We start from the raw sequence: 24,713 nt of genomic DNA on the forward strand, positions 1-24,713 counted from the left end.
ATGAGTCGTAAAGGTTTCAACCACAAGGGGCATATCCACGCATATACCCATTCTTATATACACCTTAAATTCTACATTATATTCCTGTCAACGTATTTTTGACTAGTGAATGGGAGTTAGATGAATAAATAGATAATATATTAGGCGAGTATCCCTCCAACGCTGAGAAGCTGTCATGGCGGAAGGAGCTTGTTGGTTGGGTGAGTGATAAACATTGATTTTGTTGCCTTGCCGTGCCTGTGGAGATCCTATCTTACTATTAGTGTCAGATAGAAGTATTATGGTGACAGTGAGATAATTTGGCTGCTATCAGAACACGTGGAGAAGAGGAAAAGGAAGGATAAGGGAAGGGGGAGGTCACCATTGGTAGGTAAAGCTTGTGTGTGTGTCATGAATCTTTAATGTATATAACGTAAAGTAAGTATCCTATGCACTACAAAAGCCAGTCTCTCAGGATCTTACTCATTTATCGACCAGCCCAAGAGGGAGGATTCTTTTTTATTTATTTATTTATTATTTTTTTTTTTTTTACAGTAAAGGAGACAGTTCAAGGGCATAAAAAAGGGGTAAAAATGTCGCAGGAGTAGGTGTATTATTTTCATGACACAGGTTATATTTTCATGGGCAAAGGAAACAATAATAAAAAAAAGTGACTGCCAAGGCCAGAACTCAAACCTGGGCCCGTAGATTCATGGCTAGGTACGCTAACACCTCCTCCTAATCTCTGAAATCCATGCATAGTGGTCATAAATGGCAGGTTTTTATTTTTTTGACAACTTGGTTAGTGATGTGGATGTGATCAGTTGTTGAGTATCCAATAACCCGGTAGCAGCGACGGGCCAAATTTGTGGCTTCACCGTGTAGCAGCGACGGGCCAAATTTGTGGCTTCACCATGTAGCAGCGACGGGCCAAATTTGTGGCTTCACTGTGTAGCAACGACGGACCAAATTTGTGGCTTTACCGTGTAGCAGCGACGGACCAAATTTGTGGCTTCACCGTGTAGCAGCGACGGTCTAAATTTGTGGCTTCACCGTGTAGCAGCGACGGGCCAAATTTGTGGCTTTACCGTGTAGCAGCGACGGTCTAAATTTGTGGCTTCACCGTGTAGCAGCGACGGGCCAAATTTGTGGCTTTACCGTGTAGCAGCGATGGGCTAAATTTGTGGCTTCACCGTGTAGCGGCGACGGGCTTAATTTGTGGCTTCACTGTGTAGCAGCGACGGGCCAAATTTGTGGCTTCACCGTGTAGCAGCGACGGGCCAAATTTGTGGCTTTACCGTGTAGCAGCGACGGGCTAAATTTGTGGCTTCACCGTGTAGCAGCGACGGGCTAAATTTGTGGCTTTACCGTGTAGCAGCGACGGGCTAAATTTGTGGCTTCACCGTGTAGCAGCGATGGGCTAAATTTGTGGCTTCACCGTGTAGCAGCGACGGGCCAAATTTGTGGCTTTACCGTGTAGCAGCAACGGGCCAAATTTGTGGCTTTACCGTGTAGCAGCGACGGGCTAAATTTGTGGCTTCACCGTGTAGCAGCGATGGGCTAAATTTGTGGCTTCACCGTGTAGCAGCGACGGGCCAAATTTGTGGCTTCACCGTGTAGCAGCGACGAGCCAAATTTGTGACTTCACTGTGTAGCAGCGACGAGCCAAATTTGTGACTTCACTGTGTTGTGACTTCACTGTGTGCCAAATTTGTGACTTCACTGACTTCACTGTGTAGCAGCGACGAGCCAAATTTGTGACTTCACTGTGTAGCAGCGACGAGCCAAATTTGTGACTTCACTGTGTAGCAGCGATGAGCCAAATTTGTGACTTCACTGTGTAGCAGCGACGGGCCAAATTTGTGGCTTCACTGTGTAGCAGCGATGGGCCAAATTTGTGCCATGATATAAACTGCATAATAGATGCTACATAATCTGATCACAAATGCTTTGATATATATTATGAAATTGTTTGTGAGAGGGGTGATTTTTTCTCATTTTTCTCGCTTGGAGGGACCATTAAGAAACATGATCCCCGCTGCTACTGGGTCAAGAAAGCCGTTGGAATCTTTGCCTCACATACATTCAGTTCACATGCTCCTGTAGTCTCAAGGCTCATTATGTTTCTTCTTTACTCCCTTTTCTTCTTGTCTTACCTTACCAAATATTCTAAGGTTCTCGTATTTTGCTTGTTCCTCCTCCCACATTTCTCATTCTTCCTTACAAAAGACTCATACTCTGTTTTTTTCTTTCTCCCTTCTTATTTTACCCTATGAAATATTATTAGACTCGCATTTTGCTTGTTCCTCCTTTCATGTTGCTCTCTTCCTTACCAAAAACTCATATATACTCATTCTGTTTCTTTTTTTTCTTTCTCCCGTCTTATTTTACCCTACGAAATATTATTAGACTTGCATTTTGCTTGTTCCTCCTCTCATGTTTCTCTCTTCCTTACCAAAGACTCGTACTCATTGTTTTTTTTTTTCCCTTGTTTTACCCTACCAAATATTCGTAGCCTTTCCTGTTTTGCTTCTTCATCCTCCCACATTTCTCATTCTTCCCTACAAAAGACTCATCCTCATTGTTACTTTTTTTTCTTTCTTCATGTTTTACTCTACTAAATAACATTAAACTCTCGCATTTTGCCTGTTCCTCCTCCCATGTTTCTCTCTTCCTTACCAAAGACTCATACTCATTGTTTCATGTTCTTTTTTCTTTCTCCCTCAAGTTTTGCCCTACCAAATATTCTTAGGCTCCCATATTTTGCTTGTTCCTCCTTCCACATTTCTCTTTCTTCCTCAGCAAAGACTCATACTCATTCTGTTTCTTCTTTTCTCCCTTTCTTCTTGTTTTACCTTACCAAATATTCTTAGGCTCTTGTATTTTACTTGTTTCCCCGCCCACTTTCCTCTCTCTATCAGAACAGGGTAATGAGTAATTTCCCACTACAAACTCAAGGGCCAATGTGATGGAGATGAGCACTGAGGTCACACGCAGCCTTAGCATATGCCTACAATGTTACTTTTTTTTTTTTTTTTTTTTTTGTGTGTGTGTGTGTGTGTGTGTGTGTGTGTGTGTGTGTGTGTTGCCTTTAGTGCCAGTAGGCTCTCTTGAGGGGCCCCTTGGATGACCCAGCCCATTCGTGGCACAGGTGACTTTTATTTATAGTGGCTGCTCCACCATCACTACCACCCACCACCACTCGCCACCTTTTCCACTCTACCACTACCACTATTTTCTTCCCCAGTTTTGTACAGAATTATAGAAGCTACCAAGGTTTCATTTAGGAGCAGCGAGTAGCGGGCTTTTTTTATTTTATTATTGTTTCCTTTTTTTTGTGTGCCCTTGAGCTGTCTCCTTTGTTGTAAAAAAAAAGAAAATCATTAAAGAATTTGCTGCCGTCATCAGTCAGACGAGGATAGAGAGCATGTAATTCTCCCTTCAACTCTCCTCTTCACCAACACTGAATTGAGGCAAGTTCTCCTTCTCATATTTATTTTCATTGTTTTTTCTCCCTTTTCTCCCAGGGCTATGGCAATAACAGGCAACTCGGACCAAGAAAAAACCCTCTTCTCCCACGACCAGATGCATCAACACTCACCCCACAATGAGAGTGAACTGGGATGACCTTAAATGATTGTGAGTGGACTGTGAGCTGGGCAGTAGTAGTGTACATTACCCATGACTAAGAATGCATGGAGTTATAGGTTCATATTCTCAAACATTTTAGGGATTACACACCCACATTTGATAAGGCTTTCATTGAGGTTGTGGGCATTTCCATGGTCAGTAGTTTTATGAGCCTAGTGATAGTTTGACAAGGCTTCTGCACCATGAATGTGAAAAGAACACACGAGAACCCGATTTATCTTCCTTGTAGCCTTTGGAAATGTTTGTAGTGAGAGTCATAAGTGTTTGAGAATGCATGTCTTAGTGTACATCAGCCCTTACCTTCCCTTGCTTTCCTTCTCCTCTCTTCCCATCCTCCTCCTCCTCCCCTTACAACCCCTCGCCTCAAGTGCTTTTGTTCACTCACTATGTGGAGGAGTTAAGTCTTTGTCTCACCTTCCATTCATATGCTCCTGTAGTCTCAATGCTCATTCTGTTTCTTCTATTCTCCCTTTTCTCCTTGTTTTTCTTCACCAAATATTCTTATGGTCTCATATTTACGTGTTTCTCCCTCCACTTTTCTCTCTCTCTTCCTTACCAAAGATTCATGCTCATTTTTTCTTCTTTTCCCCCTTTTCTTATTTTACGTTACCAAATATTCTTAAGCTCTCATATTTTGCTTGTTCTTCCTCCCGTTTTCTTTCTTCCTTACCAAAGATTCTGATTCATAGGTTTCTGTATTCTCCCTGTTTCTCCTACTCTCTTTCTCTTTCCCTCTCTCCTCCTTGTTGCTTTACCTTACCTTTGATTCTTATTTCTTCTTTCTCTTGCATCCTCGTTAATTTACCTTTCTTAGTTAACCTCACCTACGATTCTTGGGATCCGGTATTCTCACTGTTGCTTCTTCTTTCTCTACATCTTTCTGCTCGTTCCATTTTGTTTCTATTTTTCTTTACATTTTATCCGTTACCTTGTGTTTTCTCTCTTCTGAACTTTATATTTACTCTTTTTACCTATTTTCTCTTTCCTTGGTGTTCCTTTACCTAACCTGCGATTCTTGTGTTCATATCTTCTTACTGTTACTTATTCAGACTTTAATTTTCTTCCTTCCCATCTTTTCTTTCCCTCATTTTCCACTTAATAATCAGGAAGGGGTTGCAATGTGGGTGTTGTGGCTTCTCTGCTCATTTGATTTCATAATTTGGTGGCTATGAAGTTGAAAATGAATTTCTCTATTTGCATATAATTAACCCTCAGTCTGTATTGCTTTGATAAAACAATCTAAATCTAACCGAATGTCCCTATTTACCCAATCTCACTTTTTGTAGTTTGCAGGACCTTATTTGATTATCTCTCTTCTAATCTACTCCCTTTGTCCTTCATTAGATTTCGTAGGTGTGTCAGGGTTACACACTTTGTAATTTGTAGTAATTGTACTCTCAGCTCTTACCTATTGCTCTGTGTTTGATAATGATTGTATTTTAATGAGCCATCACACCAGCCGCAAATGAAGGATATCAGACTTAACACCAGGCATGCCTCTTCCACCTCCCTCTGTTGCCCATATATTCTTTAATCACTATATGAATTTCACTGTCTGTTTGTATCTTTACCTTCTCCAATACATAAAAGTAGTTTAGTGACTCATTAGGATATAAAATTTGCAGAGGGTTGTTGTCTCAGTGTTACCAGCCCCTCCTTGTGTCTGCCCCTCGGATGTCCCATGAAGATTGAGGCTGTGATACTTCTCTTCTGTTGGCAGGCTGTCCATGAAGGGCTCGATCCTCTCATCCTCCTCAGCTTTCCTCAAAGGTATGCTAAACTTCCCATCCTGTTTCATAATGGATAATTCTCTTTTCATCCACAAGACCCAGCTTGCTCTTGATTTCTTTCATGAATTGGTTTATTTGTTAAAAGTTCTAACTGAAAATTTTAACGTTTCCTTAACCCTTTCATGGCTAAACGCTCGCAGCGAGCGTTAGGCGTATTTGCTGGTGGTGCTAAACGATCGCTGCGAGCTCCAGCCGCACTCAAATCTCCCGCGTATGAGAGTGTTCCAACAATATTTCTCACAACACAGCATTGCCAATTGAGTAAGTTCTTCACTAAATTTGGTGGAAAATCATGTCAGCCCAGCGCAGAAAATCTACGGACGAGCAACTGGTGGATGTTAATTGTTGTCCAATATAGCGACATTTTTGCATAGCTTCACCTATCACATGACTGATATTTTGACCAAATAGTTGTAAATTTAGCAGCTGGCAATGCTGCCCTGCCAGCACCCCATCATCAAGAGAGCTACAATAGTTGCCTTACGGCTGACCGTCGCGCATGTATAAATGTACGTCTTCACAGGCAACACCCCCTGAACGTGCCTGTACTTTCACAGGAGAGGCTTACATTACTGAATCGTATAGATCTTGGCCTCCTCTTTCCAATTGTTTTTTTAGTTGTTTTTTTAGCTGTGATGAATAGTTTTTGAGATACAGAGGTTAAAAGAGCGAGCACTAGCATCACTTGCTGGTGGTGCTAAAAGCTCGCTGCGAGCGCCAGTCACCCTCACAGCAAAAAAAAACCCTGACGGTGCCTGTACGTTCGCAGGAAAGGCTTACATAACCAAATCTTATATATATTGGTCTCCTCTTTCCAATGGTGTTTTTGTTTTGTAGCTGTGATGAATAGTTTTTGAGATACAGCGATTAAAAGAGATTCCCTTCCCCCGCTGGGGTGCCCGAGCGCGCCTGAGGGGGTAGTCTCGTTGCGAGCGCTTAGCAATGAAAGGGTTAAGGGGTATATTGCAGCCACCGGTTAGCGACCAAAATGGGGTGTATCGCATCAGAGGTCAAATAAGGGACAATTTTAAAAGCAGATCATTTTGATGCAGGATTAGGATAATGTGAAGCCACACCTCACTTTCCTTACCTCAGATTTAACTGTTCCTCTCTCATCTTGTCTCCTTCCCTCTTCTCCATGTCTCAGCTACTTTGCTTCCCTCTTGTTTCATCACCTCTCCTCACCTCGTCTCAGGATTCAAAACACTGGCATCTTTATGGTAGCTGTCAGCAGTTGATTAGTACTTTGTTATCCAGCTATGTTAATTTTAGTTATTCAGGTTTTAGACCTATGAAATTATTTCTTGTAGATTTGAAAATTTAAGATATGTGCTGCCAATAATGTAATGTCAGAAAATTTGTATCACTTGAATGAAGTAATGGCTTAAACCATTTATATTAATCTAGCATCTATTCATTTTCAGTTGTCCTTATATTATTATACATATAGATTTACTACTACACTTACCTAACATATTGCATGACTAATGACTAATTATGTAATCTGTTAAGTGTAGTGGTAAATAAGTGTATAATAATATGTCAATAATGCTTCAAAGACCCTCCGGAGAAACACCGTAAGCATCTGGTTGCAAAGAAACAAATTTGAGTATTCTTAAGAGTATTTAAAATTCTTTCAGACATAGTTGCCCGAGTTCACAGTTCACCAAATATAGTGAAGCTTTTCAACAGTGTTAAAATACATCAGCCATAAGTAGCAGCATGCTATGTGAGGTAATAAAATTCCACATTTCTTGAAGTCTGGAGAAGCAGCAAAACATTAGTTTCAGAGTTAATGAACATCTTGTCTCCCCAACAGAATGGACAGCTCCTGAAGTTTGACGTATGGCTGGACTGTCCTGCTGCTGTGTGCAAGGCAGCTCTCCATAGGGACTGCCTGCTGGAGGATCGATTCATCTGATGTGGATGATGGACGATTGTGGCACCTGGTGGGGTCTGCACTTCCTTGAAGGGGCAGTACACCTGATGGGGTCTGCAGTGCACACCACCACCTGAAAAAACAATGATGCCAAAGTTGAAGAAAATCTTAGTTCCCTTGATAATTGGCCTGTTTGCAGTAGGGGGTGTAGATGCCTATTGACACTGTAATTTGATTTTTCTCATAACTTCAAGGGGCAGAGGGGTGATATATATTTTTCAATGCCAATTTGCAAAGAGAATTTGACACTAACTGCCATAGCAATGTAAAATAATATTCAAGAAATGTCCATATGATTTTCTTTTAAACAGATGAGGTTAAAAGCAATAGCTGTTTCACAGTTGTTCAGCTTCTGTTGTTTTTTCTTCATTCGTCTGATCAAAACATTTTATGGTGTCCAGAAGTGTGTGCTAGTAGTGACATTTTGCTCTGACCTAGAGATCATCTTTAGGCAGAATGAGGTGCTCTGTTTGTGCACTTCTTTTATAAACAGGAGCTGATAATGTGTGATTGGTCCGTGATGTGCCATGTAGGCCGGGAGCTGGCGTTGTGCTTAAAGGTAGATAGAATCTAGAAGTCCTGAGCTTGTTTGTTGAAAGACGGCTTTCATCGTCAATGTAGATTGCTTCCACGTACAGTAGTCAGCGTGGGTCTCTCTGTTGCTTTCGTTGTGTGCTTTAGAAGTTCTTCATGGCTCCTTCCTGTAGGTGACAAGTTAGGCATCTCGACAGTGTAGTCCTCATCATCCCAATGTTGTTACAAGGTCAACATTGCTCAGTGGGGCAGGTTGGTGTGTATGTAGATGACATGATCTTCTATAAAAAGTGCAGGTGTCTGGCAGTTCTTCATGATTAGTTTTTATGTTTTCATAATAGATGGTGAGGGAAAGGTTCTGGTTGGGGTTTGCGGGATTGATGTTCTTTTGGAGGATTTCTTTCAAAACTTCCATTGGTCTTGTCTTTGATGGACATGTGGTTCTTGTAGTAGAACTTGATTTTATTCTGGCTGTTTGCAGGGAAAGTGGCCTGACAAGGTCAACAAATCCAAAATATACTGTCAAGAAATGGTACTGCCAGCCCATATCTCCTGTAATGACCAGCATAAAATCAAGCTCTACCACAAGAACCACATGTCCACTGAATACGACTGATAAGTTTTAAAAGAAATCCTCCACAAAAACATCAGTCCCACAATCCCCAGCTAGACCCTTTCACCTACACCACCACTTCTTCAGGAAGATCATGTTGTCTATGAACACACCTGCGCCACTGAGGACTGTAGACCTCATATCCACACTGGGATGATGAGGACTACATTGTTGAGACAGAAAACATCACCTACAGGATTGAGTTATTAAGCCATTGCAACACACAACACAAGACATTGCTCATGCACAACAAGATAGAAGAAATAACAAAAGTATTACAGGAAGACCCATGCTGACTGCTGTACCTGAAAGCAATCTATATTGATGATTTAGAACCGTCCACCAACAAACGCACTCAAGACTTTCAGATTCTACTTGCACAGAGCGAGGAGAAGCACAATGCCAACTCACAGCCAACAGGAGGTCAGCATACGGCTTAGGCCACACCTCCACACATGCATGGACCCAATAAATATCAGCTCAATTCAATCTGTTATAAGTGTCTGGAAGACACTACTTTCTTCAATAAATACTGGTGGGGAGATATTTGGTTTGATTTAACAAAAATTGTATCCAGTTTATCACTGAAGCCTCATCTAAGTATTTTGAACTTAGTACTTTAAGTAAAAACAACAAGTACTGCACAGCTCATTTGGCATACTTACATTACATAGGTATTTAAAAAAATCAATAGCAAATCATGCATGAATGTTAAGTTAATCAAACACCCATGTGTCGACGGAATAGAATTTCATCGAAATCTACAGACATGGTGTTGTGTTGGTACCAATGGGTAGGCTTTCACCATTAGTACCAAACTAACCGACACAACACCATGCCTATAAATTTCACTCAAATTCTTCTATACCGTCGACATACAGGTGTTTGATATTTTTTTTTTTATGACTACAATGAATACGTAACATGAATTAAAAGCTAAAAGGAAACATTTTTCATTATAAATGAAAGTGAATATCATTATAATCTAACACTACAGCTAACAGCAGAACCTCAGGTATACATTAAGTAATGTAACACTACCCATAATACAAATTAAAGAAAAGAAATAGGGAAAAAAAGATTATACATATCACACAATACTCAAGTGGGGTAATTTTATGCTATTTCTATCATGAATATTTAGAGACAATTAAAAGTGATTATATGTACTTACAATTCTAGTAGGCGTAGATGAAGTGCACATGTAAACCTCGGATCAGGAATTTTTTGAGGCATGAGCTTCCAACCTCCCATACATGAGCCAAGTACTGTGCCGCAAAGCCATCTAGCCTTTAGGTATGAAAATTATCAAAATATATACTTTGAGAAAAAAACCTTAGTAAATATCCTAACCTTACAACATGTTCACAATATATCAAAAGACTGAAAAAGGATTTTTGATAATATATAAATAGTATCATATGTCCTACTTTCAAACATTTCTTTACATGTGTATATCTTTCTGACTGCTCCAGAATACATTTAGGTCACTATGTTGTTCTAAATTAATACTGATCCTCTTTAAATTTTCCACAATCCTACCACTGTCACTTAGGCAGCTGAACATTGTAAGGCACACCACCTCTGACCATCAGCTTGTGGTAACATGGCACAACCATTTACTTAAACAAAAGACTGGATGGATACATGTAGTTTCATACACTGGTAACCAAGTTAAAACTAGACACTCCTTATAACTAAATAAAACAATACATAACATCTCCATACTACCACTTTAAGTATCTGATATAAGTACTATGGTACATCTTCTGATGGGCACCATGCCCCTCTTTGTATCTCCACACTTTTTGTTATGTGAAAAATCTGTGAAAGTGTAACTGTGACTGTGACTGGTGAGGTTCATGAAAGCAAAGCAAAACTGGTTTGGAGTTCTTGACAACAAAGGCAAATGCCTTCATGTATATTTAAGCTTCATTTCTGTAATTGGTGCAACCCTTTCTCTCATATCTATAGTTATATTAGCATGTTTCCTTATCTCTCATATCTATAGTTGTATTAGCACGTTTCCTTATGAAGTCTCAAAAGGTACACAGAGCCTTGGCACTGGTATTTGAGTGGTGCCACATTTATCACAGCACAACAACACTTGATCTAGAATCTCCTTTCCCATATCCCAGGGGTGAACAGGAGCTCTTATCTTAAGGTTCTGCTCAGCTTCCATCTTTGGGATGTACTCTATCAAGCTGTAGCCCTGCCGAGGAAACACCAGGTCACATTCTTGCAGTCTTAGGCTTGGGCAGAAGTCGTTTGTGCCATCGCCAATATATGCGATATTTGAAAAGGCTACGTTGTCTTTTTCCCGTGCTTTAATATAGTTCCCAAGAATGTGTCCCTTACATAAATTTTTGGTACTCAAAGTGCACCAGTCTTGGTGATGGTACATTTCAATGGTGAGGCATCCTTCTTCATTAAATTTTGCTGGATTTGTAAATACTTCTTGGAAATGATGTTTCAGTCCAAAATTGTTCAAGATAACATCAATGAAGACAGAATTAGCATCTGATATAATTATACACTCGCTTTTTCCTTTAGGCAAACTATTAAATAGTTTTTCCATTCCATTGGTCAACTGAATTTCACACAAACATTTAAATATGTCTTCCTTAGTTACTCCATTTTCAAACAGATACTTGAAGACTTCTCCCATGTAATGTGTCCAGCCATCTTTTCGGTACAATGCCTTCAGAGTGTCTGGAATCTTGCCCCCAGGAGCAAGTTTGTAGATGTAGGTGTCACAATTGTTGTCAATAAGGGTGTGATCAAAATCAAAGGCCAATAGTACTTTCTCATTTCTAGCTCCTTCCATCTGCAATTGAAAAAAGTTTTAAAAATATTCAAATCTGAGTCTTCATAAAATATGCTGCTACATTGTTACATATTCTCAAGAAATAAAAGTAAATGTGCATTTCATGATACAAGGAGAGTGTTAAGAAATCTTCTGTGTAATATTTGTGCTACAGAAGCAGCACTACGTCTCTGCCCCTCCTCCTAGTGGGCCCCACCCCTATAGGCCCACCCTAAAGCAACAGCAACAGCGGCAGCATTCAAGCCAAAGGACAGCAGCCCCTGCTATAGTTACCCCAAGCCCAATTGCAAAAATCGCCAGTGGTGACCCCAGAGAGGGAGCGAGACATCCTCTCCACCACCCACCAAATCTGCACTCACCCACGAACTTTGCCAGCCCTGACATGAGTCAAGTTTGTATCTGTTAGGCGGGGTTCCCACTATTCCGTTCTCACGGATCCGTCAACCGTCAGTGATGTCATCAACGGAGCCCGGGCCCCACGCGGAGCCCGTCCAGAGATGAACTTCAGTTAACTTTTGGGTCCGTAACGGCGGTGGTGGTGGTGCCGATCCAGTGATGTTGAATATTCTACATATCATGAAAATATGAAATAGAAGTACTTAGCTACAAAATAATATATACAAGAAGTCGTTGTGGTTAGTGCTGTCCATATGTTTGTCAACAAATGATGAGCAATGGACTGATGGAGTGGGTCATCCGTGCTGAGCGGCCGCTGTTTCGCTAACGGATCGGTCAAAACGGAATAGTGGGAACCCTGCCTTACTCAGCAGTCAGGTGAGTGTTCAGCCTTGTCATGGATGACCTTTAAGTTCTTGTCACTTGCTTGGTGCATGCTGTCAGGCATCTATTACATGGGCAGACTTCTGTGTTGACGGGGGATGAGGAACTAACAAAATTCTTCAAGGAGATGGAACTAGTTACCCCGGCCATTGACATCGCCACACACAGCTTTCGGTATGATGAACCAGAGTGAAAATGAAAGTTGCCGCCACTCGTCCCAGAGAGCTTTAACGGTGGAATTCTCAAACTATCTTTTCCCCCTTCACGCGAGGAAACAAGGCTTCGCGGACCAAACGGTATTCTCAGTGACGAGGAGTGTCTTTGTGATGCAGCGCACGAAGCGGCGAGCGAAAAAAAATGAACTAATTTCCTCTCTTGACGAAGAGGAGGTGAAGGCCCGCTCTTCGCTAATATCTTCGCACATTTAATGCTTTATTACAACATTTTTTCGAACCATAAGCATGAATTAAGATTGCTGGGATGAATTTTAAAGTGACGGACTAACAGTTTTTTTCCGGGCGCTTGTTTCACAAGTCTGTATGAATATGTGGTGGTATTTGGTACTCCGTGCTAGGCTTACCACAGCCAATCTCCAAACTCGTGACGTCACCTGTGGGTGGAGCTTAGCAAAGCTCAGCAATATAGATGATACCATTTTCCACCCACTGATAGGAGCTCTAAAGCTAGTTAAAATATATTGACAAGTGAGAAATAACGAAGGGAGAAAGAGATGTCTCATGGAACAGGAAGAAAATAAAGAAAATAATAGCAGTTTATTCTAACGAGGTCTCCTAAGCTCCGCCCACAGGTAACGGGATGATGTGAAAGCGAAGCAAACATAGCCACGGGTACCAACCAATTAAATGCATTAATGTAAAATTTCTGCTATATATAATGTATGTCACTGTATCAAGCACTGTTTACATAAATATTAGTCACACTATATAATCCATTATAGAAATGTACCTAAATTGCATTAAGGTTTCGGTTTTCAACGTTTGTTTGATTTGTAGTAGTACCAACACTAAACGGAAAGATTGTTTCGAAGGTTAGGGACTCGGCATACCCTTCAACGGAAACACACTCTCTAAGCGACGCTTCGACGAAGAGGGAAGAGCTTCACTGAGACTCAAGTAAAACATGAAAGGACTCTGTAACAAGAGGCATTAGGTCATCCAGGCCATGGTGGGGTAGTGCTTCAATGTGGTGCTCCTGCAGGAGACATTAACTCCTGAGGTCTTTGAATGGAGGGTGGCTGGCTACAAGGACAGCCCCCTTCTCTAGGAGAGAGACAGGGGTTGCTGTGGATTCATGGCCATGGAGCTGATGGCAGTGCACCTTGAGTCAGACGACCTCTTGTTTGCCATAGGCGTCTGCTGTGGCCCCAGGAATCAGCTAGAGGCCAGAGGGCTGCTGTTGCTGGCCACTTACAGCAATGTTGTGTGGTTATTGCTGACTTCAGTGCCCTTCACTAGCTGCTGCATTTAGAGTCTCCAACTAACCCATCTGTCAGTCATCTGGCTGCCACTAGAAAAAGTACCAGATGCCATCTTCCTTAAGGCCAGGGAGGCAACTCACATCAGAGCTGGCAGGCTGGACTTGACGATGGTGTCTCCTGGCGCCGCCTGGTGGAAGCACCCCACGTTCACTAGCAACTAGTATGCAGCAGTCTGCACCACCCTGGGGATTGCCGTGCCATTTTCCTACTCTGCTGACACAGCGTTGGAACGTCCGCAGAGTGGACTGGAGTAAGATCCAACCCATCCTTGACAAATGGTGGAGATGGATGAGCCACTGGAGGACATGCATCAGCAGGAAAAGGATCTGATGGTGGTAATCGAGAGGGTGGCAGAAATAACCCATCTGAAGTAGGTGCTCAAGCCTCCACTAATGCAAGAACTGATGGTTTTACAACACAGAGATTCAAAGAGCAAAACCACCTCATCAACATCCACCAGAAGCATGCCTCTCCTACCAATCTTGAGCTGATGAGTGAGGTTGTTAGGTATGTGTGTGAGGTCACCAGGAGGTCAAAGAGGATGAGTGGGTGAGTGGTGTGCCAGCTTTGACCAGCATACCAGCCAAGCTGACTTGTAGTCAAAGCTGAGGACAGCTGTTGCTGTGACCAACAGCTCATCCTCACCACTAAAGGAGGCAGAGCAACTGGATGAGATGTTTGCCGTGCAGGGTGCCAGTGACCAGCTACCAGAGCAAATACATTTGACCCACTTCTACTGTTGTAACCAACCCCAGCAACGTCACTAGCAAAGGACTTTGTTCTCGACTCCCCATAAGTGGGATTTTGCAATAGATATACTAAACCATTGTTAAATATTAGCATATCTGTAAAATAATAATAAAAATGGCAAACATTTCCCAATTTTTTCACTGGTGTTCATAATATTTTTGGCAATTTCAAGGTTATCAACAAAGAGTGGAGTGAGTTTCCTTGAAATGAATTAGTTTTTAGGTGTGATAGTTGGATTAATTTAAACTAAAACTTCTCATAACACGTTTCATCTTTGAAATGTATGAGATTATATGTGTCTCTACAAAATGAAATGTTCACTTTGGGTTGTAATGACAAACAGTTCTATTACCCTGCAAATAACAAAAACAGCATGCAGATGCTTACCTTGAAGTGTAGAACTGGCTGTGGGCTCCAGTACTGAGTTTCTTGTAGCTTAGTTGTAGTTTGAGTAATTCCCAGAAATTCTTTTCACCCACACTATGTCTTACATATCTGCAAAGGAATTAATAAAATGAAGGTGCATGTCCTCACATTTTTCCCTTCAAGATATTATATTTTTGATAATATAACAATCAGGAGAGGGTTATGGGTGAGAATTCTTTATGAAAATAACAAATTATTGGATTACTGTCAATATTTCAATTTCTGAAAATACAAGTGTTTCAACTTAACCCCTTCAATACAAGCAGACAAAACATAACCTCCATGCCATATCCTGGTTTTTTAGAGACTACGAGAATAGAATAGATGACATGACCATGGCATACAGCGTCTCTAGGATATGGTTCGAGAGATGAAATGACTCATATACTGCGTCATGGTACTGAAGAGGTTAAGAATACATAGACTGTACAAACTGACTGCTGCTTTTATTCACAGTATAAATAGCAAGGTGATAATGTACATTGATTAACTAATATCTTAAACCTGTACCCATTTGTCATGAACTGTACTGATGGCTATGGGCTTCATCAGGGAGACTCAAATAGAATTTCAGAAGACTTTGTACTCTGAATGGTAACCCATCTCCCTTTCTCCACTGACTCCTGTTAACATGATACACAATGCAGCTAAAACTGATTTATATTACTGCATTAAATGGGATTAAACTACCTTATTTACTGTGTAATGTAGTGGCTAAGTTAGGTTATTTGGTTGAGTACATACATAATGTTACTGTGTTCAAAGGTGCAAGGTTACTTTACATGGTGGGGTCAGATTACAGTAGAGTCATGAATAGCAGAAGATGAAACAGCACAACTACAAAACAATTCAAAATGGTGGACCTCCCCAAAACACTAAATCCGTCCTGTGCCATTTCAAATTTTCTTAAACTAACAGATTTTAGACTGCGGTACAACAGACTCATTCAGAAAATAAATACATACTCACTTGTCACCACAACACACCAACACTAACAATTACACTTGATTCACTTCCCTCCCCTGCACACTCGGCTCCCCTGTCCCCCCAACAGCCAACACAAATATGTGTGTTATGCACCTATACAGGTGCCCTACGCGTTATTCGTCCAGATCATCCAGAACCCCACCTAAGCCGAACAGATAGTAACCTACCAGCACTAAACTAGTAACATATCACTAATAAGGACGGGAACCATGGTATTATTCCAGAAACATGGTCATCTCACTGCGAAGATCACCTTTTTGCTATATGAAGTACTTTGAGCACACACAACATGCTGCTGTATTGTTTTACATTCGAAATCACTTGTTTGTGATATGTATTTTTAAAAATATGATCTCCAGGAAACATTAAGGGATTTATTTCCATTTATCGGATTTTGGCGGCAGAGCACAGTTCAGATATGGTTAAGTTAGATATAATTGTTAGGTCAGGTCAGTATATGAGATGACTTAACAATAATGAGATGTGTGATTTAAAACACTGTGGAAAGTGTGTTGTGAGCACAAGGGGCATTGTCCATGGTGTACATGTTAATAATATTCCTACAGCTTATCGCCCAGGTGTGCCGCTAGTGATCTCTGAAACACTGACAGGCTAGGTGCTGACACAACTGAGGGAGACAGGGGGTTAGCAGGGGGTCGAGAGGTTAGGTTATGTAATGTTCGGTTGATATGTTAAGGTGTTCAGCTCTCCTGGATCTGGATTTAATGCGCAGGGCCTTCGTACGTGCGGGTGCATAACACACATATGCTCTTACCCAAGGATGAGACAAACTATATATGTCTCTCATCCTTGCTCTTACCTACACAACGCAGCATGCCGAATATATTTAAACTAACCTACCCTGACTTAACGATATATTGCACTGGCACACAAAATACAACCTGGGAAGTGTCAGTCAGTCCACGCCGGCCACTGCCATCACTGTTTGCGTCGCTTACTGTCCGTGTCCGGCGCCTTCTTCTTCCTCTTCTTCTTCTTCTTCTGACCTGTTTTGCTCCTGTTTTATTATCATTATTATTATTTTTTTTATAGAGTACTGTGCCATTCATCTTTTGGTCCTCTTTAGTCCTCCTTGGTACTTCTCTACACTTTTATACTTCACAACACACAGTTACTTCACCCTGCACTGAGCTTTATTTTTTCTGCTCTTTTCATCCACTGACCTTGCTTTCCTATTTTCTTTTCTTCACTTTATACACTCAGCTGGTCTTTTCTTTTTTTCCATTTACCGAAGCCACTTAGTTTTTACCATATCATCGTACTCAAAACATCGCATTTATCAGTTCCAGGCCCCAAAACTCTGGTGCCCACACATATAGCGAGTTTCAATTCAAGTTATCGTTTAAATCATTAGTTACTGATGTTTGTCTGCAATTATTGTCAGTCAGAAACCGAAAAATACTATATGCGGTGGATAGCTGAGTACGAGAATTTGATAACGCTGCCCAGACCTCAAAAGGCACCTATGAACACACACACAAATGTATTATATTCATCTAATGTTGTGAGAGTTTATTTAACAAAATCAAGTAAACTCTCTTACAAAGAAGCCACTGCAGTTCGTCCGGTGAATTTTCAGATAGATGAGATTTCCTTGCCCAGTGCACCTCCTCGCATTCGCTCATGGACTTACTACTGTTTAATTTTCCTTGAAATTGTAAGTTTATGAAAACTAATGGAATTAAATCAAATAAACATTCTCACAAATAATCCACTGTAACTAGTCACATAAATTTCCAGATCAGATTTACTTGCCCAATGCACCTCCACCCTCACATTCCCTCATCACACTTCTTGTATTTGATTTTCCTTGTAGTTTACGGATTATAATGTATTTGTAACCATTCAAAACTAAAACTGAGTGTATTACCGTAGATTTAAAGCTGCTGGAATTTTTTTCTCTCTCTTCTTTGGATATTTTTTTCCTTATTCAGTTGTCTCGTAAATAACTCCAAAAAAATATAAAAAAACACCGCAATACCCAAAGGAAAGACCCCCCAAAATTAATAAAACCTAAAAGTACGTTGAAATTAACGCTAAAAAAACGATAATAATGCTTAAATAAGGTGGACATGAACATAAACAGACAGAGGGCCACCAGTTTTACAGAACGTCCGATACAGCAAGTTCGTATAAGCTCCCTAACCAAACCCAAAACACTACGAAAATAATTCCTTGTTTAGTGTTTGGCGCTGATACAAAAAGAAGAAAACCTTGGAAAAACACACACACGAAATCTTTTTAGTATCTGGTATTGAGTATAGAAGTGACGGATCATTGTGGATAATATCGTTTGGTTTGGGCGTTAACAATGACTGTCGAACTGGCCCTCTAGAGACCCCCAAAACTAGAAAAAGCTTCACTACTCGAATTTTCACAACAGCTACGCGAGTGTCATCATGGCTCCAAACCACAGCAGGACCGGTTGTGTAAGTAACCTCTCTCTTCATTATTGGTATTTTTGTTATGCCAGGAAGATGAGGCCGTGATATTAGAGCACAACTTTGAATGTTGGCTTCTAATATCAGAGCCGAGGAGGCGAGACAAGCTATTTTACTACATGCTTTTAAGATAACTGCCTAATTTTCCTGGCATCTCACGGTTCGTCTCCCTTCCTCGACTCTGATATTAGTAGGCTATATATGGTTTTACTTTGATATAATGAATGTTTTATTTTCCTGGCCTCGCATTTTGAGATAATCTAATCACCCTGTCTATATACAAATGGAGGTAAGTATATACACACGAAGGGGTCCCTGAAACATTATTATTATTATTATTATTATTATTATTATTATTATTATTATTATTATTATTATTGTTATTATCATTATCTCGCTTTCAGGGCCCCTGGAACACTTATCAACCTTCCTTCCTTCCTTCCCTCCCTTCCTTCCTGCCCTCCTTCTTTCCTTTTCCTTTCTTCCTTCCTTTCTTTCCTCACCTCCTTCCTTTCTTCTTTCCAGCACGTCAGATAATATTTTGTTAGCTTCACTTGAATAATAATAATATACATGCAGGAATCTAATTATCATTCTATTAGCTTTTGTCTTCTTGTGGTGATGTGCTATGTAGTAAGACTGAGATTATACAATACCCTTCAACCTCTTGTAACAAACACACCAACACCTATAGCCTAGCACCCGCCCTCTTAATTCTGCGGTACAAAGTATTGAGTCCTTTCCTTCCTCTTATGTTGTCTCTCTCATTAAGGTAAAACCGTTTGTCTTAATGAGGGTCACCTGTCCTGCTCTATCCATTTACCGTTTACCGTTTACCGTTGATGAGGTTTCAGGCCCCGCAGAACTGTCAGCGCAGCAGCGTAGCGCTCTGCAGGGCCGTCAGCAATAAATGTTAGCCTCAACAACAATCCTCCATATGCACTTATTCACAACGTCGTAGTGAGTGAGTGAGTATTAATTGCTTTCATGGATAACCTACTGATGTCCTCTTAATAAACATGGCATCATTATAGTCACTTGCCCATGTGTTGGTTCGTGCTAATCACATTATCTTTCCTTTTTTATAGTATCACAAATATCCATTGTTTCATTTTTCATTTATCTGATATTTTCTTTATAGTATCACAATTCAATGTCCAACGATTATTTCCAACTCACTGAACATTTATCACACACAATTCTCAACTCTCAATTCTCAATTCAAAACTCAAACACCAATTAGTAGCCATGATCGGTCATGTTACGAAATCTCTCAATTTCAATTTGAAGAACTACACTATACTGGTCATTCATTCGCTGAGTGGTTGATTTCAGGGTTCTTGTACCTCACACAATTTATGCATTTCCTCTCAGCCATGGAGCAATCTTTTGATTTATGATCATCAGCGCACTTGTAACATTTTGGAGCTTCTCCATTGTTCTTGGCAGTGCAGTTGGCCTCAACATGGCCGTATCTTTACCAATGGTAACATTATGATTGCATGGTATCTGTCTCTCGCAGTGTACACTCCCCATTCTAGTTTTATCTTGTCATGATGTTTATGAATCAACTCTCTATCAGTTGGATCACATTTCAAAATATAGTGCATTGTGCCACCAGCAGCAGGCTTGCTAAAAATCTTCTCAATTTTCCCCTCAACTCCAGGAATCGAGTGTAGGAACTCATTCCTGTTTAAGTGTCTCAATTATCTTATCCCCGGTCTCCTCCTTATGCACATTGCAGATCATGATCTTTGGCCCTAGTTTTCCCACACTGTTAGTGATAACTTACTCTACATTTTACAATTTCTGAGCTGCTTTATCCCTTGTGTTCTCATCATCAAAGTTCATATCATTGTGACCTCCATTCGTGAATCTTGAATCAGTAATCTGAGTGCCTTGTAATGGCTGGGAAACTTAATTTTTCAACTCTGTAGCCTTTTTGTCTTGATAAGAGGCCTTCACGACAAGGAGATTCTTCTTCCTCTTGCGTCTGGCTACGTCAGCAAAACTGGCGCGACCCGACTCTGCCTGCTCATTACAAATCACGCCTGCCACCTCACTCAACTCCTTTTTGACACTGGATATCCGAGATTTAACCTCATCTTTAACCACAGATATTTCTTTAGATAATTCTTGCTTGAATTTATCCAATTTTTCAACAATATTGGTAGCGAGAGACGCTTTATGAAGACAATGAAGACATGGAGTGCAAATCCAATTTATTTTAGGTACATTATCCTGCTTGATTGGAGTTAAATCAGCACACTTCACATAACACCACTATGGATACAAACAGCATGCAATCCACTTCTCGCATATAAAATCTTCACAGACACAACAGAAATCTCTCAGACTCCTGGTTCTGCCCGCCATTGTTGACTCAGCAGTTCCAAGGAGCAAGGAGCTCCCGCCGGGACAACCTCACCCTACCACTCTCACTCACTCACTCTTACATCTGTATTTGTATTAATATTAGTATTATCTTTATCATAGTTACCATCACCGCTGTCAACGCTTCAAGCACTCTTCCCATCAGCATATTATTATTATTTTTTGTTGTTGTTCAAAAGGAGATGAGATAAATTTAGATTATACTAAAGGGCAAATAGTCCAAAAGAAGTGTTATCAGATGTCGTGTTATCAGCGCCCCTCGTCTATCTTGGTCTTCCTAAAATCGAGTGTGTTAAGTGAAGTACGTTGTTTCTGAGCTGCACATGTCAAAGCACTCACTGCATGGACAGACTGTTGTTTTTGTTGTTTATTAAATATTGTTATTTTTCAGGAAATCATATTCATTGCGAGCTTCCACGTTTCAGAATAATTAAATGAATTTACCCCAACAAAACCACATGTATATTTACTGCCTCAATATGTCAGGGATGAATATTTTGAACGTGAATATAAATTACCCAACTAATTTGATATGAGGCGACTCGGTCTTGTAACCTTGGCAATCAGCTGCACTATTTCGGTTATAGGATACTAAGCCGGCCTTGGGTTAGTTTAGTTATAGTCCTTCTAAAACGGAGATGCGTCTCGTATGTGTGTGTGTGTGTGTGTGTGTGTGTGTGCACGCTATACTGATGCCCGTATTGTTACGTTCTGAATAGATAACGTGGCCAAGTGCGTGTTAGGTCTCAACAAAAAAGTTCAACACTCGACTTTGTGATTTAGTTCGAGGAGTTCTTTAAAAGCTCTGATAAGCGAAATTGTCAACAAACGGCTTCTACTATTTCAATTATATCAAGGAATCTTTTTGAAGGGAGGGGGCAACTGCAGGTGAACCAAATTTAGTCGCACCTCACCAGCCGATCCCTGGCAGACCCATATTATTTTTTTTCTTTGTTTTAAGTTGAAGTACAAGTTGGCTCTCATACCTAAGTTACTGAAATGGGCATATCGCACATTTCAGTGTGAGTGAACTTTAATTCAAGATACACGACGAGATTTTCGTTTTACTGAAGAATAACTGGTATTTTTGATTCACTGCCTCATCCTTTACTTCCTTCACGATGGCACCAAAGGATCAAAATGCACGAAGGCGCAGCATCAAGAGCAGATGTAGCATGTCTTCGCGTAACCATGAAAGGTTCTATTTATTTTACCTAAAATAATAAGCAAAACAAAACCGATACTCAAGTAACGAAGATAAATGCGCACACTGGCTGTAATTTCTTTATTGCCCTTTTTTTTAACGTTTTTAAATAGAGACTGTTAGTGTTCATTACTGAGTAACCTCATCAATTAATTAAAGGAAAGAGTGAGACAATTAATCAAGCAAGGACTTATGCAGAGTTTTGTAGTTACCGTTCAGGGCGGGGAGATCTGATAGAAGCATTCAAATGGGTCAAGGGTTACAACAAAGGCGATATAAGTAAAGTACTGAGAATTAGCCAACAGGATAGAACTCGCAGTAATGGATTTAAATTAGAAAAGTATAGATTTAGGAGAGATATAGGCAAGCATTGGTTTAGTAATAGGGTGGTGGGGGAATGGAATAGACTCAGCAATCACATAGGTAGTGCAGGGACGATAGCTTGTTTTAAGAGTAGACTGGATAGCTACATGGACGAGGACGACAGGTGGCAGTGAGGTGTGGGTGCAGTAAGGTGACGGGGTACTGGATGCGTGCCTAGTACCGCCGGTATAACGAGGATCAAGCCTCTACCTGTAATCCCTGTAACTACACCTCACCCACCGTGAGTAGTGGGGGGGATTCTGGAGCTGCCCTGTGTAGGCCACCCGGCCTCTTGCAGTTTCCCTATGTTCTTATGTTCTTATGTCTCGGTGCCACGAGTAATGGCAATAAAGGTCTCGGTGAGATCATACGCACGTGTACCTGTTGTCACCGTGATTGTTAAACACATATCTGTCTCCTCGTCCTTTGCGTAACCACTTCACTTGTGGAGGGTTACCTATACGGAGGTGAACAGAATATTGCATTTTGAACAACGCCATGAGCCATAACGAACGAATAGCACGAACGAAAAAAAACAAAACAGGAACGGAACCCACTGGGAAGTTTATTTACCACGAATAACACCTTTGCTGATGATCTTTACACTTACTGATGATTATGACACCATGCAACCACAAGATAACTCGGCCAGCCACCCCCGCACACCTGTCGACAGCAACGAGATTATCATACTGCTCATTGTAACGCCCGTCACGTGAACACACTTGGCATGGCATAGGTCTGGAGCAGAACGAAGCCTCACCCCGCCCAAAGCTAAGCATCCACCTGCCCTGAGGCCTCGTTGTTACCTGTGCTCAAACCATCTACGCAAGTGTTATTGGTACGGTGTGTGCCATCTGTATGTTTGGTATTAATAACATCCCAGACTCAAACTATACACCATACACCATAGACTCAAACTAAACATTTAAGGCGATAGTGGATATATTACATGAAGAGAGTGAGACCCGTATATCTTAAACATTTCAACACCTTAGTTCGCCTATTTGAAAAGCCTCTCGTAGATGTTGTTGGGATTTCCAAGGACTCTTTTGTGGTGCTAGTGAAAGCTTTACACGACTTCTGCAGCTTGAACGGATAAATTACCCATTAAAACCCGATGAATTTTCTCTGTGGCCTTGGGAATAAGTCGTAATGGGAGACCGATACGTTTAAGAATATGGACCTGAATATTGTTTTAGTATTCCAACGCTTTACCATAGTGATGGGCGAGGAAGTTGGAAGCAGAGGAAATGACAAAAAAAAGTTGAAGTGTAGGGGTTTGCAAAATTACATGAATAGTTGCGTGGAGGGCTGCATGAAAATAAGGAGTTTGCAAGAGGTCGGTAGGCTTTGCAAGGCAGCTCCTGTGAACCTAACCCCACCTAATATCACTATCCATGTGAAAGACCCTATTCCAGGCAAGTGATATATGCGGGGTTAGAATAGGTAGGGTAGGAGAAAAGTGTGGACAGGAGCGTGTTTTGAAGGAGGGGGTGGTTATGTGGATGACACCCTCTCCCTCTGCAATTCTACTTGGTATACGATGAATTCTGACATAGTTTGTAAGTAATCCATAATTGACTAACGCTAATAGCTAAACTAACCAACCCCCAAATCATTTTTCCAATACGCCCTTAGATGTGGGTGGGGTGACGGGGACGATAAAGCTTATCAAGGACCCTCTTCATGCCCGCTTTAGTTTTTCTTCTGTTTCTCAGTAGAACCAAGTATGTTGGGAGGGGGTTGACAAGTTCCCAGAAGACTATCTGTATCCTTCTTCACGGTACATGATAAGGTCAGTTTCTGGTAACCAAGCATACTAATATGTCATCCTATCTGGCTCTTCACGGCAGTGGTGGGCACGGTTCCGCAAATCCGGTAACCGCTAATTAGCGAAGCTAACTTTTTCTTTAGCTGTTTAGCGTTTTCGCTAACTTTGGAAACAGCGGACCAATTAGCTTCCGCTAAATGTAGTTCCTCCTCCGCTAACTTTAACTCCACTATAAAAAATATACAGGTTTGTTCTTGTCCGTTATGCGAAGACACAGCACCAGCTGAGCCGCATGGCGCAATAATTCCAGGGCTTCCACTTTTGGGTAAATCACGCCTTAAAGTTGGGTAATTGGACAATTATTAGGGAAACTTTTGGGTATTTTAGGGTAATGCATCTTCCATTTCCAACTCTTTAAACTCTTGATTTAATAACAAGAATTCGATATTTTTCACCTGACAAGAAGTAAACTTAAGATAATAAAAAATAAGTGTCAGTTATGGAAAAAATAATAAATGCGTACATTTGCTGGAAATTTTGTGTAAAATATACGGATTTAGTATAAACTGGAGGCTTCTTTCTCTTCTCTTCTTGTTGTTGCTTGTAGGACTTTTTTTTTCAGTTCATCTGCGACGTTGCCACCGTGTAGTCGCGTTCATTATTGTCGCCTTATTTATCATTACCGACGTCATGGAAGGTGACCGGAGTGAGGACATTTTTGTTCCGCCTGAGGATGCTGACC

General features: G+C 40.9%; 2 protein-coding genes and 1 long non-coding RNA gene across 23 annotated transcripts in view; 2 read left to right on the forward strand and 1 right to left on the reverse strand.

Moving 5' to 3' along the window:
• Positions 1–9,048, forward strand: LOC126998564 (uncharacterized). Of its 2 annotated transcripts, none has more exons than XR_007752932.1 (4): positions 1–200; positions 3,507–3,618; positions 5,256–5,400; positions 7,240–9,048. It is a non-coding gene; the product is annotated as an uncharacterized LOC126998564 (long non-coding RNA). The 2 variants fall into 2 exon arrangements; XR_007752933.1 differs by lacking the exon at positions 1–200 and adding an exon at positions 220–366.
• The window catches only part of LOC126998563 (pyridoxal phosphate phosphatase PHOSPHO2-like), a 19,067-nt gene continuing 1,384 nt past the window's right edge, over positions 7,031–24,713 (reverse strand). Inside the window, exons 1-5 of one of the 12 annotated variants that reach the window (XR_007752931.1) lie at positions 19,060–20,691; positions 16,677–17,258; positions 14,749–14,856; positions 9,681–9,796; positions 7,031–7,432 (exon numbers count right to left, since the gene is read on the reverse strand). Coding sequence is in view for 11 of the 12 variants with exons in the window: in XM_050860359.1 (XP_050716316.1) it covers positions 10,536–11,333; positions 13,692–13,878; positions 14,749–14,856 (1,093 nt within the window). In the remaining variant the exon portion in view is untranslated. Of the gene's footprint in view, positions 7,433–9,680; positions 11,334–11,692; positions 11,901–13,691; positions 13,938–14,748; positions 14,857–16,635; positions 17,259–19,059; positions 20,692–24,713 lie in introns of those variants that run through there. The other 11 variants (XM_050860362.1, XM_050860369.1, XM_050860363.1 and 8 more) reach the window with 11 other exon arrangements.
• LOC126998561 (sialin-like) overlaps positions 17,254–24,713 on the forward strand; it is a 16,946-nt gene continuing 9,486 nt past the window's right edge. For 2 of the 9 annotated variants that reach the window (XM_050860354.1, XM_050860355.1), the window contains exon 1: positions 17,254–18,224. The gene's annotated coding sequence lies outside the window, so the exon portion shown is untranslated. Of the gene's footprint in view, positions 18,225–22,875; positions 23,044–23,915; positions 23,996–24,713 lie in introns of those variants that run through there. The other 7 variants (XM_050860348.1, XM_050860351.1, XM_050860350.1 and 4 more) reach the window with 6 other exon arrangements.

This window comes from Eriocheir sinensis, chromosome 14 (assembly GCF_024679095.1).
Source record: "Eriocheir sinensis breed Jianghai 21 chromosome 14, ASM2467909v1, whole genome shotgun sequence".
Lineage (NCBI taxonomy): Eukaryota > Metazoa > Arthropoda > Malacostraca > Decapoda > Varunidae > Eriocheir > Eriocheir sinensis.